At 57.0% G+C, this 12,977-nt stretch overlaps 1 protein-coding gene across 3 annotated transcripts; it reads left to right on the forward strand.

Annotated features, from left to right (window-relative positions):
- The first annotated feature begins 25 nt into the window (after positions 1-25).
- On the forward strand, positions 26-12,165 carry ANXA9 (annexin A9). 3 transcript variants are annotated; one of them, XM_039512235.1, is made up of 13 exons: positions 26-58; positions 2,573-2,673; positions 3,482-3,578; positions 3,670-3,764; positions 4,622-4,735; positions 5,562-5,652; positions 6,424-6,503; positions 6,881-6,940; positions 7,438-7,531; positions 8,194-8,289; positions 9,611-9,669; positions 9,986-10,108; positions 10,486-12,165. In XM_039512235.1, exons 2-13 carry the CDS (start codon positions 2,599-2,601, stop codon positions 10,546-10,548), a joined length of 1,047 nt encoding a protein of 348 aa, XP_039368169.1. In that variant the 5' UTR covers positions 26-58; positions 2,573-2,598; the 3' UTR covers positions 10,549-12,165. The 3 variants fall into 3 exon arrangements, with proteins under 3 accessions (XP_039368169.1, XP_039368170.1, XP_039368168.1); XM_039512236.1 differs by lacking the exon at positions 9,986-10,108; XM_039512234.1 differs by lacking the exon at positions 10,486-12,165 and having other exon boundaries at positions 9,986-10,468.
- Positions 12,166-12,977: the final 812 nt, after the last annotated feature.

Below are 12,977 nucleotides of genomic sequence, written 5' to 3' on the forward strand. Positions count from 1 at the left end.
CACACACTGGTCGGGTCATAGCGTGCACTGATCCGGACTCTGCCTAGCGCGGCTCGGGGTAAGTGCAGCCTCGTCAGGTCTGTCTCCGTCTCTGGGAAATCCAGCTCTTCTGCTGGCCAGGCCTCTGGGAAACCAGCTGGGCTGCAAAGGAGGAGAGTTATCTACCGGAGGGATGGTGATATAGTCGGTACAGCACAGGAAATCAGGACCCCTGGGTTCCTTTTCTGGGTCTAGGAGGGGAGTGAAGTCTAGTGGTTAGAGTGGGGGAGTGGGAGTCAGGACACCTGGGTTCCCTTCCCAGCTCTGGAAGGAGAGTGCGTTCCAGTGGTGAGGGCAGGGAACTGGGAGTCAGGACTCCTGTGAGCTAGTCTCAGCTCCGCCACTGACTCCCGCCATGGCCTTGGCCCACTCGCTTTCTCCCTCTGTGCCTCAATTCCCCCATCTGTGGAATGAGGATGATGCTAATTAACAGGGGTGGATCCGCAGCTGATGATCAAGAGCGTGTCCAGTACCTAGATCCCAATGGGGATTAGCTGGACAGACACATACAGCTACCAGCTTCCCATAGGGGAATAATTCTTTGCATTTCTACAGGGAGCTTAGCCTCAATTAGTGCTTGAGAAGCAGGGGGAAGATGGAGCCCCACTAACTGGCCAATCTGCCTTATACTTTAGGGGGACTCCTGCTTTTTATGGCTGCCACCCCCAGGGCTTCACACCAGTAGGGGATCCCTGTGTCCCAATGGGGCTGCAGGGAAGAGGGAGAGGGGTACAGAGTCGGGGAGGGGCACTGGGCACGGAGAAGAAGGAGCACGTGCAGCCCCCAAGGCTGCGATCCCCAGGGCAACGCTCCCCCAGGCGTGCCGTGCAAGGCTCTCCCGTGCAAAGCTCCCCAGCGTACACTCCCACCCCCAGGGCGCCTTTCATTTCTTAGCAACCGGTTCCCTGTAAAAAGTTCTGCTTTAAGGGATGTGCCACAGTATGTATTTTTTGTACCAATAGGGTTACCATACGTCCGTATTTTTAAAAATTCCTCCCAGATGGCGATTTAAGAACCAAAAAGCTGGACATGTCTGGGAAAATATGGCTGTATGTTAACCCTACCTAAAGTTCTTTTTTTAAAAGATGGGCATGAACTAGAAATGTTTCACATGTGTGGGTCCCCACCACTCCCTGGGGGTGTGCTAGGGTGACCAGATGTCCCGATTTTATAGGGACAGTCCCCATTTGGGGGTCTTTTTCTTATATAGGATCCTACTACCCTCCACCCCTGTTCCAATTTTTCACACTTGCTGTCTGGTCACCCTAGGGTTTGCACATGTGTGGGTCCCAGCTGTTCCCTGCCCCTCTCATTGAAGCAGGTATGCAGGGTTACTGCCCTGGGAACTGCAGGCACCAGTGGACATGGGGCTGGCTGGAGGCAGGGCAGGGGCTGACTGGAGGTAGGGTCTGTCTGCAGGCAGGGCAAGGGGTGTGGGGCTGGCTGGAGACAGGGGGATGTGGGGTGGGCTGGCTGGCTTCAGGCAGGGCCGCAGGGGGTGCGGCAAGGGTTGGCAGGGCTGGAGACAGAGGAGTGTGGGCAGGGGCTGGCTGCAGGCAGGGCAGGGGGTGCGGGGCTGGTGCGGGCAGGGCAGGGGGTGCGGGGCTGGTGCGGGCAGGGGGTGTGGGTACAGGGGGTACAGCCCACCGTGTCCTCCTCCTCCAGCAGCAGCCCGGGACTCGGGGATATTTAAATGGCCAGCTGCCACCGCCGCCCCCTTAATAACCACGGGAGCCCTGGGGAAGCGGTGGGGTTTCGGGGGCTATTTAAAGGGCTGGGGCAGTAGAAGCGATGGGAGCCCCAGACTTTTTAAATAGCCCCAGGGCTCCAGCAGTGGTGGCAATTTAAAGGGCCTGAGGCTCCAGTCCCTGCTGGGAGCCCCAGGCAAGCTGGGCCACCCTGGTACAGCGCACTGGCAGGCCGGCCCTGCCACCCCCTGCAACAGGCTCCCCGCAGACCCGATTAGAATCTCAGCTCCCCGCTCGCAACAGACTAAACAAGTTAGTTCTGCCTGGCAGCTCGCTGGGCCGCGGTCACCAGCAAGCGCCGCTGGGAGATGGAGGCGGGAGCCGGAGAAGGAGGCCGTCTCTGGGCTGGTGGCAAAGGCTCCAGCTCCGTGCTAAAGGCCAGGCTGGGAGAGGCAACCCGCAAAAGGCTCAGGGGGCATCTCAAACTTTCCTCCCAAGATGTTTGAGTTAAAAAGCAACCCGGAGCCTCGAAACATCTGAATAAAAGCCCCCCCGTGGCGCTCAGTTCCCCTTGGCGCCTGTCCAAGGCCTAGGCTCTTCCAGCCTGTCACAGACTGCGCCCTCCCATCCCCCAGCCGGGTGCGGTTTGAGAAAGAGAGGCTGGCGACGGGGCCTGGAAAGCAAGGGGTTTGGGGCTGGCTGGTGCTGCGTGCTGAGAACTAGCCCTCCTACCCCAATCGGATCAGGCTTGAGGAAATCAGTCTGTCGAAGGCAGCTGTTTTGGGATGCTGGGGGGACAGTTAAGTCTCCCCATGGGGGGGCCTCATCCCCTCTCTGCCTTTCAGAGCCGTCTGCTGGCAAAGACGACGCAATGTTCCTGGGGGACGGGATGGACAGACGTTCCCTCACCCATGAGATTCTCAGCCAGCTGCCCCTGGCCCAGCAGGTGAATGGTGCCACGGAGCATGGGAGGAGGGGGGCACCATGGGCATCCCTGCCCTGGGCATCGTGGGGCATGGGTGGGAGGGTGTTTCAGGGGGCCTCTGCAGGCATCATGGGTATTTTAAGGATAGTCTTGGGCACCATGGTGAGCGTTTCACCCTAGCAAGTGGGGGATGGGGCGATTTGGGGATCACCCTGGGCACTGTGAGGGGGTGATTTGGGGGCACTCGCAGCACCAAAGTGGGTGATTTGGGTTTCCAGTGGGTTAACCCCAGTGATAGCCAGCAGCATGGAGTCCCACAGGTATGCCCCACTAATATCAAGTAGCAGGGAGTCCCACAGGTTACCCTCAATAATGGCAGAAGTCCCATAAATTAATCCTAGTAATCCCCAGTGACAGTGAGTTCCACAGGTTAAATAATTTCCAGTAGCAGTGAATTCCTTGAGTTAACTCTGATAATAATATCTAGTGGCAGGGAGTCCCACAGGCTATCCTCAGTAATATCCCACTGCAGTCAGTCCCACAGGTTAACCCCAGTACTATCCAATGGCAGTGGGTCCCACAGGTTAAACTGAGTAATAGCCAGTTGCAGGGAGTTCCATGAATTAACTTCAATAATAACCCGGGGCAGTGAGGCCCCACAAGCTAATCATGTTACTATCTAGCAGCAGTGAATCCCCTGGGTTAACCCCACCAATATCCCGTGACAGGGAGTCCCACAGGCTCACCTCAACAATGTCACACAGCAGCAAGTTCCATATATGAGTTTCAATAACAACTACCCGCTTAACCTTCTCTACTCTTACCATAGACAACAGCCTGGGGGACGCTGGGCACCATCAAACCCTACCTGGGCTTTGACGCGGAGAGCGACGTTCAGCACCTCGTGGAGGCCATCGCGGGTAACGGTAACGCGATCCCACCATGGAGGGGTGCGGGGAGGGGATCCCGGCAGCCAGCTGAATATTCACACCCAGGTTTCCTGCCCCCTTGCTACAGGCGCTGACCATGGGGCCATCCTGGATGTGCTGACCAATCGGACCAACGCCCAGAGGCAGCAGATCACCAAGGTGTTCCAGGCCCTCACCAAGCAGGTGATGGGAAGGGCCCCGGGGGGTGCTGGGCTGAGCTGTCAGTAACAGCGATGCTGTCTGCTTGGGGCTGGTCTCAGGCACTGGAGTCTGTCTGCCCTGCAGAGACATGCCCTAGTGCACAAGGTGGGGCCGTGTGCCGGTCATTTGGCATCAGCAGGCTCCTTTCTGTGTCCCCATGGTCCTTTAGGTTCAACCCCCGCCCAGTCATATTAATAACCCAACACATCCTGGTTGCCTCTACGCTGCACAACGGGCCACTACAATCCTCACTGCGACTGCTCTGATCCTCCTATGGCCATAGCCCAGGCCCCAGCACTTGCGCCAATGGAGAATCTCCATTAGCTGTGACCAGTATAGGGCATATGACACATTACCAAATCTCTCCACTAGGGGACAGCGGTGCACCCGGAGACACTGGCCACCTCAATGCAACCCCTTTCCTTTCTCTAGAGGCTTCCATCTGAAACTCTGTGCAAGTAATATTTATTAACCTTTGCAGCTCCCCTATATGGGAGCCCTTACTCTCGTCGCTTAACAAATGGGGACACTGAGGCTGTGCTGAGGTTACACAGCGATTCGGTGGCAGAACCGTGAATACAGCCCAGGAATCCTGACTTGCTGTCTCTTACTCCACCCACTAGGCCACACACCCTCCCAGAACCCAGGAGTCCTGGCTAGTTTCATGCTCCAACTGCTAGACCAGCCCACTTGGGGTGACCATTCGCAGGGCCCCGAGGAAAGGAGCAGCCAGGGGGTCCCCCAAATGCACGAAGCCTCCTGTCTCAGGGGAGTTGGGGCCTGGAGCTAGGCCGCTGCTTGGCCTCAGCTGCTCTGACCCTTCCGGGGCTCTCTTCCAGGACCTGCTGAAATCCATGGGAGCGGCTCTGTCTGGGAACCTGGAGCAGGTCATCGTGGGGCTGCTGAAGCCGCCGGCTCAGTACGACGCTCACGAGCTGAGGGCGGCCATGCAGGTACGGCCTGGGGGCGCAGCTCCCCCTTGGGAGGCCGGTGGGGTGCACGTGGCCCTGCTCCCAACTCTGTGCCTGGTCGCGTCCAGCAGCGAGGGGCCCGCCAGAGAGATTATAAACACAGGTGGAAAATACCCAGAGGAGTTTCGACAAATTCATCTGGTCAGTGGGAGGGGTCTGAGGAGCAGGAAGAGTTGGAGCGGGGGCAGTGAGTGAGGGGCTTGCAAAGGGGATGTAGCAGCAGAAAAGCTCAAGCGGGGTTTGGACTGGCCAAGTGGAGGCGCTGGGATGTGATATTATCATATATGATGTGTATTGTGGTAGAAGCCCCATGGCGCCGGGCGCTGCATAGACACAGAGGGAGACAGTCCCTGCCCCAAGCAGCTCATAGTCAGAACAGACCAGACGAAGAGTTGGAGGGGAAACTGAGGCACTGCGAGCAGCCAGGACTTGCCCAAGCTCACCCAGCTGGTCCGTGGGCATAGAACCCAGGTATCCTGCCACTCTGGGGTGACACCTGGGAGGGAGGTCCGAGAAGAGCAGCACAGACAAGGAGGGTGGCAGGAGCCGTACGGAGAGGTTAGAAGGGGGATGTGATAACAGGCGGCAAATGCCGTCCCCGTCCCGAGGACTAGCTTGCCACAAAGCAGCGTCACTGCCCACAGGGCTGCCCATCCCTGCTCCTGGCTCAGTGCTTCCACTTCGGGCTGGCTCTATCCGCCCCCTATTCCAGTGCAGCCAGCAGCGGGCTCGTCCTCATCCCTTAGCTGTGCCAGCCACTCCTGTCCCAGCCACTCCTGTACCCGCTCTGTGCCCTTTGCTTTCACAGGGCATGGGCACTGACGAAGATGCTTTGATTGAAATTCTCTCCACTCGATCCAACCAGCAGCTCAGCGAAAGCCTGGCCTATTACCAGCGAGGTAAAAGTGGGGGCGGGGAAGGCCAGGGGCTGTGAGGGGAGCCCCAGGTTAGCACTGCCTGAGCTCGGGAGAGGACCCTGTTACCCTGAGGACATTTGGAACCATGTGTCTCTGGAGCTGGCTTGGATTCTTTTTCATGGGAAATGTCGATGAAAATGGCGAAGGTGGGAAATCATTTTGTCATCTATCAGCCAGGCTCCTTGCTTGGACTACATCTCCCATAATGCACCATGCTCTCCCCTTTTGGTGGTGCATCATGGGACTCACTGGCCATGATGCATCATGGGAAATGTAGTCCAACCAGGGAGACTAGCCCAAGAGAGGAACATGGGGAGCATGAGGCACCTGGACTACAACTCCCGTGAGGCACTGCAATAGCATTTCCTAATTTAAAGAGTTCAGTTTTGGGGCATTCTGCTTTTCAATGAAAAATCAGGGAGCAGATATATCTTGTGATTTTATTTTGTTTTTTAGTCAAAACCCCAATTTTCTGTCAAAAAACAGTTTCAATGAAAAATTTTGGACCAGTCCTATGTGGTCGCACATGAAGGTAGGTTTCTGTCCCCGCACCCCAAGGCTAGAGTATATATACAGGCTTCTGTGGCTAGCCTACCAAGGGTGCTCCTTTAACTCAAGGTGAAGAAGTTGCTGCTTTTAGATCCAGAGGTCTCTTGGTTTGATCCCTGCACCTATTCTAGCTGGCAGTGGTGTTACCCATGCAAGCCACTGAGCTGAATTCCCCTTTAACCAGGGTGGTTTCTCTGTCTCCAGACTTTAAAGCAGACCCTGAAAAGGACATAGCCTCAGAAACCAGCAGTTGGTTCAAGGAAATTTTGCTGGCGCTAGCAAAGGTAAAACTTTGCCTGGTTCCTTTTCTGTATGACCTGAATGGGCACGTACACTGGGGACCACTGCTCAGCCACAGGAACCAGTACAGCAAGGCGGGGGGGGGGGGCGAGCCCTCACCCACCTACTTTACCATCTCCAACACTCCCTTCCCTCAGCATTTGTGGGCATCATGGTACATACAGCTACTGACAAACAGACAAGCTTCCACCCAGCTTGAGACCCAGCTTTGTTTCTGTTATTTACCAGACAGACACCCAAGGGTCCTCTAGTGGCTGAATACTGTAACTGCGAGCAGACATAGCGTTATGCGGGTTGTGGGGCGAGGGACACCACCTCTGACCATGTCACAAATCGGTCTCTCCGGCCTTTTACCCTGCAGGGGAAGCGCGAGCACTACACCGGGATCATCGACTATGCCCTGATACAGCAGGATGCTGAGGTGAGCCTGGGGATTTGCCCGAGGTGGGGGGGAGAATTGTTGAAATCCTACTGCTGGACTGATTCCCTGCCTCACGGGGTCCCCATGGATCCTGCTCAGTTACCCTGGAGAGCTGCCTTGGGGAGGGGTTGCTTTGCTGCCTCCAGTGGCAGCAATCAGTACTGCACCTTGCTGTACCCCAGCCACATGCCGCCGTAGTGGCACGATTGGCGCCAATGGGCGGCGGCCCCTGCCCCTTGCACCTGTTCGTCCCTGTGTTGCTTGATCACATGCCCCCTGCGTGCCTCAGGGCCGAGCTTCCCCAGCGAAGCCAAGCTCAGTGCACCTCTGCTCAGAGCTGCCTCGTTATGGCTCAGGAATAGGGTGCCCCCGGTCCCATCTCGCTGCATCCCAGAACACAGTGGGGTTAATTCCAGGCTAACGGGGAAGCCCCCTTGGGGGGAGCCACTTCTCGCAGCACCCGCAGCCCATCACCGCTCTCCTCCTCCTCCTTCCAGGCTCTTGCAGACCCAGGAGCCAGGAGCGAGGGGGCCGGCGAGAGGACGTGGATAAGCATCTTCACGCAGCGAAGCCCCGAGCATCTCAGCAGAGGCAAGGCCTGGACGCCCTGCTGCAGGGAGCCCCTGGCGTCGCACACAGCTGGGAGCTGGCAGAGGGAGTCGAGGCACTTCTCTCTCTGTGTCCATGTGGCCCGACCCAGGGGTATCCCTGGAAATTGAATCATAGAATCTCAGGGTTGGAAGGGACCTCAGGAGGTATCTAGTCCAACCCCCTGCTCAAAGCAGGACCAATCCCCCACTAAATCAATGGACTCCTGGAAGCAGGGTGTGGCTGGGCAGGGCTGGGCTCCTGGGCTCCCGACGGGGGGCTGCCCAGCCTCCAGCGGCCCTTGTCCCCTCTGCTCTGCCCTCAGGACTCGCTCAGCAACAGCCTGGAGACCTGCTCCAAGCGAGGGACCTGCCCGGGGGAGCCAGCCAGGACGGGGGTGGCAGGCGCATACCATGTGAAATGTCTGGAGGCGTCCTGGCCCCAGGGTAGATGCGGTCATGCCGGCAGCGCCGTATTTTACCCGTGTCACTCGTTTCGCTCGGCAGGGAGGGAATAAGCCCTACCCGTAAGAGTGCAGTGTGGCTGTATATGCAGCGTGTCCCTGCCCCAGGAGCGCTTTGCTGATACAGAGTCCCGGGCTGGCCCCCCGGCAAAGCGCGCCACGTGCAGGCCAGGAGTAACTCTCCCCTTTCCAACTCCGGCAGTGTTCGGTCAGTATCGGAAATCCCACGGGCTGGAGGTGGAGGAGACCATCTGCAAGCACTTCCGGGGAGATGGCCAGGCGGCCATGCTGGCCTTAGGTAAACACTCAACTGGGCTGCGGCTGGGTCCCCTGAACCTGAGAGCGCCATCAGCCTAGTGCGGTCCAGAGAGGCAGAATGGCCCAGGGGTTAATGTGCCAGCTGGGGACTTGTGCTCTGCTAGAGACTCCCAGGGCGACCTTGGGCCAGTCGCTCTGTGCCTCAGTTTCCCATGGGGGACCATGGCATTTACCTGCCTCACAGCGGATTGGGAGGATCGATCCGCTAAAGCCTGGGAGGTGCTCAGGGATGGCAGCCGGAGAGGTAGAAGAGAACATTTAGTGGGAGTCGCGATTGCAGATTCCCTGGTTTCTGATGACGTCACCCGCCGGGTGAGGGCCCCATTTTTAAAGGGCCAATCCCTGGCGAATGGACGGGGTACACATGGTGGAGACATGAGTAGTGGGTGGTGGGCGTGGCATGCGGCCATCAGAAGAAGGGGGCATGGATGGTTATAAGGACCCTGCTTGACTCCGTCTATAACGCTCAATTGATTCACGTAAGCTAAACATTCTGTGGGACAGGGACTGGTTTTGGACAGCACCTAGCGCAGTGGGGGCCTGGGCCCAGCTACTCATTTATTTACTAACCCGATCTAAACAGACCCTGCAGCGTCAAGCCGGAGAGCCAGGCTCTGGGCTCCATTCGAGGCCGAGAACACGAGCACGCGTGTGGCACGTGGGCACAAAGGGTTCTGGGCTCAATAGGTGACTCGGGGCTGGCACCGAGCTGCCTGGCCTTGAGGGACAAGATGGGCGATCGCTGCCCCTGGGGCACTGGGACAAATGCCACCTGCTTGCTAAGGGGCACTGCCGTCCGCTGGCCCCTCCGTGTCAGCGCACTTCCTAGCGGGCCGGCGTTTGCCTCGCAGACGCCAGCTGCAGCGTTGTCTCCAGCGAGCCCCCTGGGCCGGCAGCCCGCGCTGAGTGGCTGAGCACTGAAGGGGTCATGGGGGCTGAAGGACGCTGTTAATGGGGCAGTGTGGCGCTGGCCCTGCACTTGGGAGGGCGGAGGGAAAACAGAGGACATCAGTACTAAACCCAGTCGTGGATCTGTATCGGTTCTGTAGTCCCTTAGGACGTGACAGGTGACACCATGCTGCAAGGCAACAGCAGCGAACCCCGGGGCAGAGAATCCTACTCTAACAACCCCCACCCCCGTCATGTCAGCTATGGGAGAATCCCCAGGCGCTGTGTACAGTACAGGGCTTATGACAGCCAGTGGAGCAGTTCTGATTCCACCCAGCAAAGGGCAGCGGTGCCCCGTGCACGCCAGCCAGCCTGTGCCGTGGTTTGAACCCTGAGCCCCTCTCTCCTTTCAGCCTCGGTGTGCAGGAACACCCCGCGCTACTTCGCCGAGAGGCTGCACAATGCCATGAAGGTGAGTCGCCTTCAACCCGCGCCGGTGCATCGGCAGCGTATGGGCCCAGCCTCCTTTTGGGGCAGCCCGGCAGTGATGTTCAGGCTGCAGGGGGTTCTCTGAATGCCACAAGGGTCAGGCAGGGTCTTTAGCCAGTGAGACGGGGGCCGATGCTGCATTAGCTCAGTCTGCTGGCCGGGGGCAGATACTGGGCTGTATGGACTAACGGGGATACAGTGACCCCGACCTCCAGAATTTGGGGCTCCGCTTCCTCTCTATTAGCAGCTGGAATTTCTCCATCTCCCAGACTGAGCATGCACCTCCCCTCCCCGCACAGGGCCCCGGCACCAATGACAAAGTCCTGATCCGCATCCTGATCTCCCGCAGTGAAACCGACCTGCTGAGCATCCGCTCTGAGTTCAAGAAGCGCCACGGGAAGTCTCTGTACTCCTGTCTCCAGGTCAGCACGCTGTGCCCCCCGGAGACAGACCCAACAACAGCGTGCCCTAGAACCCAGGGGCATAGAGCCGTTAGTCCAAGCCTCCCCGCCCCCCCGTGGTCCTGACTCCCAGATTCCCTGCTCTACCCACTAGACTCCACTTCCCTCCCAGCACCAGGTCTAGAACCCAGGAGGCCTGGCTCCCAGCCCCTTGCTGAGTGAGAGCAAGACCAAGCCTGCTCCTTGGAGTCAAGCCTAGAATCCGGGCCCTCCACCACTAACTTTCCTGTTCTAACCACTAGACCGCACTGCTTTCTTCCAGCGCTTAGGCTGGAGAGGAGGAGTGCTCCCCGCGCCCTTGGGAAATGTCTCATTGCTCTCTCCTTTCCTTGCTCCAGGTGGAGACGAGAGGCGATTACCAGGCAGCGCTGCTAGCCTTGTGCAGGGCGGAAGACCTGTAGGGCGGCTGCGAGCTTCGGCCCATTGGCCTGCAGAAAATGGTGGGAAGCGGTGCATCGGGGAGGGAGGGAAGCATGAGTCCGCCCCGTGGCATCGGGTTCATTCCTCTGCCGTTTTATCACGGAAACAGCCACGAGCCGCACTCAGCAGGGTGCATCTACGCTGCAGTTGAGGCATGTGATCGCATACCCGAGGCTTGAATAACAAGAGCAGGGGTGGGTGGTTGCCCTGCCCTCCCAGGATCCTGGATACTTGAGCGGCCTCCACCCATGCAGTGCTTCAATAGGTGCGGGCATCACTGCTGTTGTTACTGGAGCGAGCTGGCTAGATCCCCTCTGCATGCTCTGCAGTCACACCTCCCCATGGCAGGGGAGACCATTTTTTTAAATCAAGGCTGGAGGTTTTGCTAAAAGCTCTGCCCTAGGAATTGTTTCGGGGCCTAGATGTTCACAATGGTCCCTTCTGGCCTTGAACTCTAGGAATACCAGGACCTGCAGCCATCCTGGGGCTGAGAAATCAGCAGTGCTGCCAATTCTTGCAATGTTCTTGAAGTCCCAGCTCCAGGAGTCATGTGATTCTGGGGGACCATTGGCTTGCATTTTCAAAGCAGGCTTTGTCCACATGGGAAATTTTTCCAGTATCACCTAAAAATGTGATTTTTTTTAACCCGATATAGTTATACTGGTATAACCTCCTCCATGGACACAGCTATCCTGGTGCAAGAGGGCCATTTAGCTATGTCACTTGGGAAGGGGTTTAAGTGAAATCCACCCCACCCATTCTACTGAAATAAGATGGGCCACACCCAGGGTTACCCCAGTATTTCTCTCTCTGGCTAATTCTCATACCTAGCTCTGCTACTGCGCTTTTCTTCAGCAGAACACACAGTGCTTTCTAACAGAGGGCAGTGTTCCTATCCCCATTTTACAGATGGAGCAACTGAGGCACAGAGCAGGCAGTGACTTGCCCAAAGTAACCCAGCAGGCCAGAGCTGCCATGTCCTCCCAGTCCAGCGCTCCAGCTGCTAAAACACTGCTGCGTAGACACGCTCTCAATTTTTAGCCTTTGGGCTTGAGAATGTGACCTGAGGGGAACCCTCAAGGTTCAGAAACCGGGGCCTGGGGAACAGGGCGCCAGACTCCAAATTTATTATTTTTGAATAATCTCATGATTTTTTTAGCCAAGCTTGTGATCTTTGCAGGCCTGATACCTGGTGTTTGATCCCTTGACTTTGGCAACAGAGAGTTGGGAAAATTGAATCTCTCTCTGGCCTGGCCACTATTAAAATTTCTACCTTCATAACTGTCAATCAGGAGGTGATTTGTTTTAACCAGTCTAGTCAGACCAATGGGTCAAATCGTCCCGTGTAAAAGCACCTTATACTGGTATGGGTGATTCCCCATCTCATATGGGACTTGCTACGCTGGCATAATGCACCTCTCTCCTCCTATAACTGCATCCCCACTAGGGCCAGGCCTACCCTATAGATCAGTGGCTTTCCAGACGACTGCACCCCTTCGAGGAGTCTGATTTGTCTTGTGTACCCCCAAGTTTCAGCTCACTTGTGCTTACAAAAATCAAACCTCAAAATACAGGCGTGTCACAGCCACACCCTTACTGCCCAGTTGCTGACTTTCCCCTTTTGACCATATCATTCTAGCCAATGCATGGACTGGTGTATAAATATTGTACTTACATTTCAGTGTGAGCCTTGGCTGAAGCCAGAGCCTCAGGCAGCGGGGCTGAAGCAGGCAGTTCAGCTTTGCGGGTCCCCCTGTGATGTGGGGGCCCCGGGCGGTTACCCCGCTTCTCCCCCCAATGCTGGCCCTGCACGTGCAATCCCTCTAAACCCATGACCCTCCTAGGGGCTGAAACCCACAGGCTGAGGAAGGGAGGGATAACTCAGTGGTTTGAGCACTGGCCTGCTAAACCCAGCGTTGTGAGTTCAATCCTTGAGGGGGCCATTTAGGGATCTGAGGCAAAAAAAATAGTGGGAATTGGTCCTGCTTTGAGCAGGGGGTTGGACAAGATACCTCCTGAGGTCCCTTCCAACCCTGATCTTCTATGAAACATGAATCTAGATGAGTTGAGTACCCCCTGGAAGTCCTCTGCTATAGACTTCTGCCACCATATAGCTGAGAGCTGCCCCTTTAAGGCCAGGGCTACCCTGACCTCAGCTGGTATAGCTGTGGTGGGAGGCAGCAGCATGATTCCCCAAGCTACAGAGCTGTACCCTCACTCTATATGCAGTTCTACCAGCATTGCTCATTTCACTGGGCAGGCAGGAAAAGTGCAGTTGCACCAGCATGAGCCTGCTTTGCTGTTCTACCCCTGTAACAGGGCCCTGGCTGCAGCGTGGGGTTTGCTGCTTTAATTATACCAGGCTATAGTTCAAAGTGGTACAACTTTGCGGACTCCAAGTGCCTGGGTG

This window comes from Mauremys reevesii, linkage group 24, assembly GCF_016161935.1.
Source record: "Mauremys reevesii isolate NIE-2019 linkage group 24, ASM1616193v1, whole genome shotgun sequence".
NCBI classification, from domain to species: domain Eukaryota; kingdom Metazoa; phylum Chordata; order Testudines; family Geoemydidae; genus Mauremys; species Mauremys reevesii.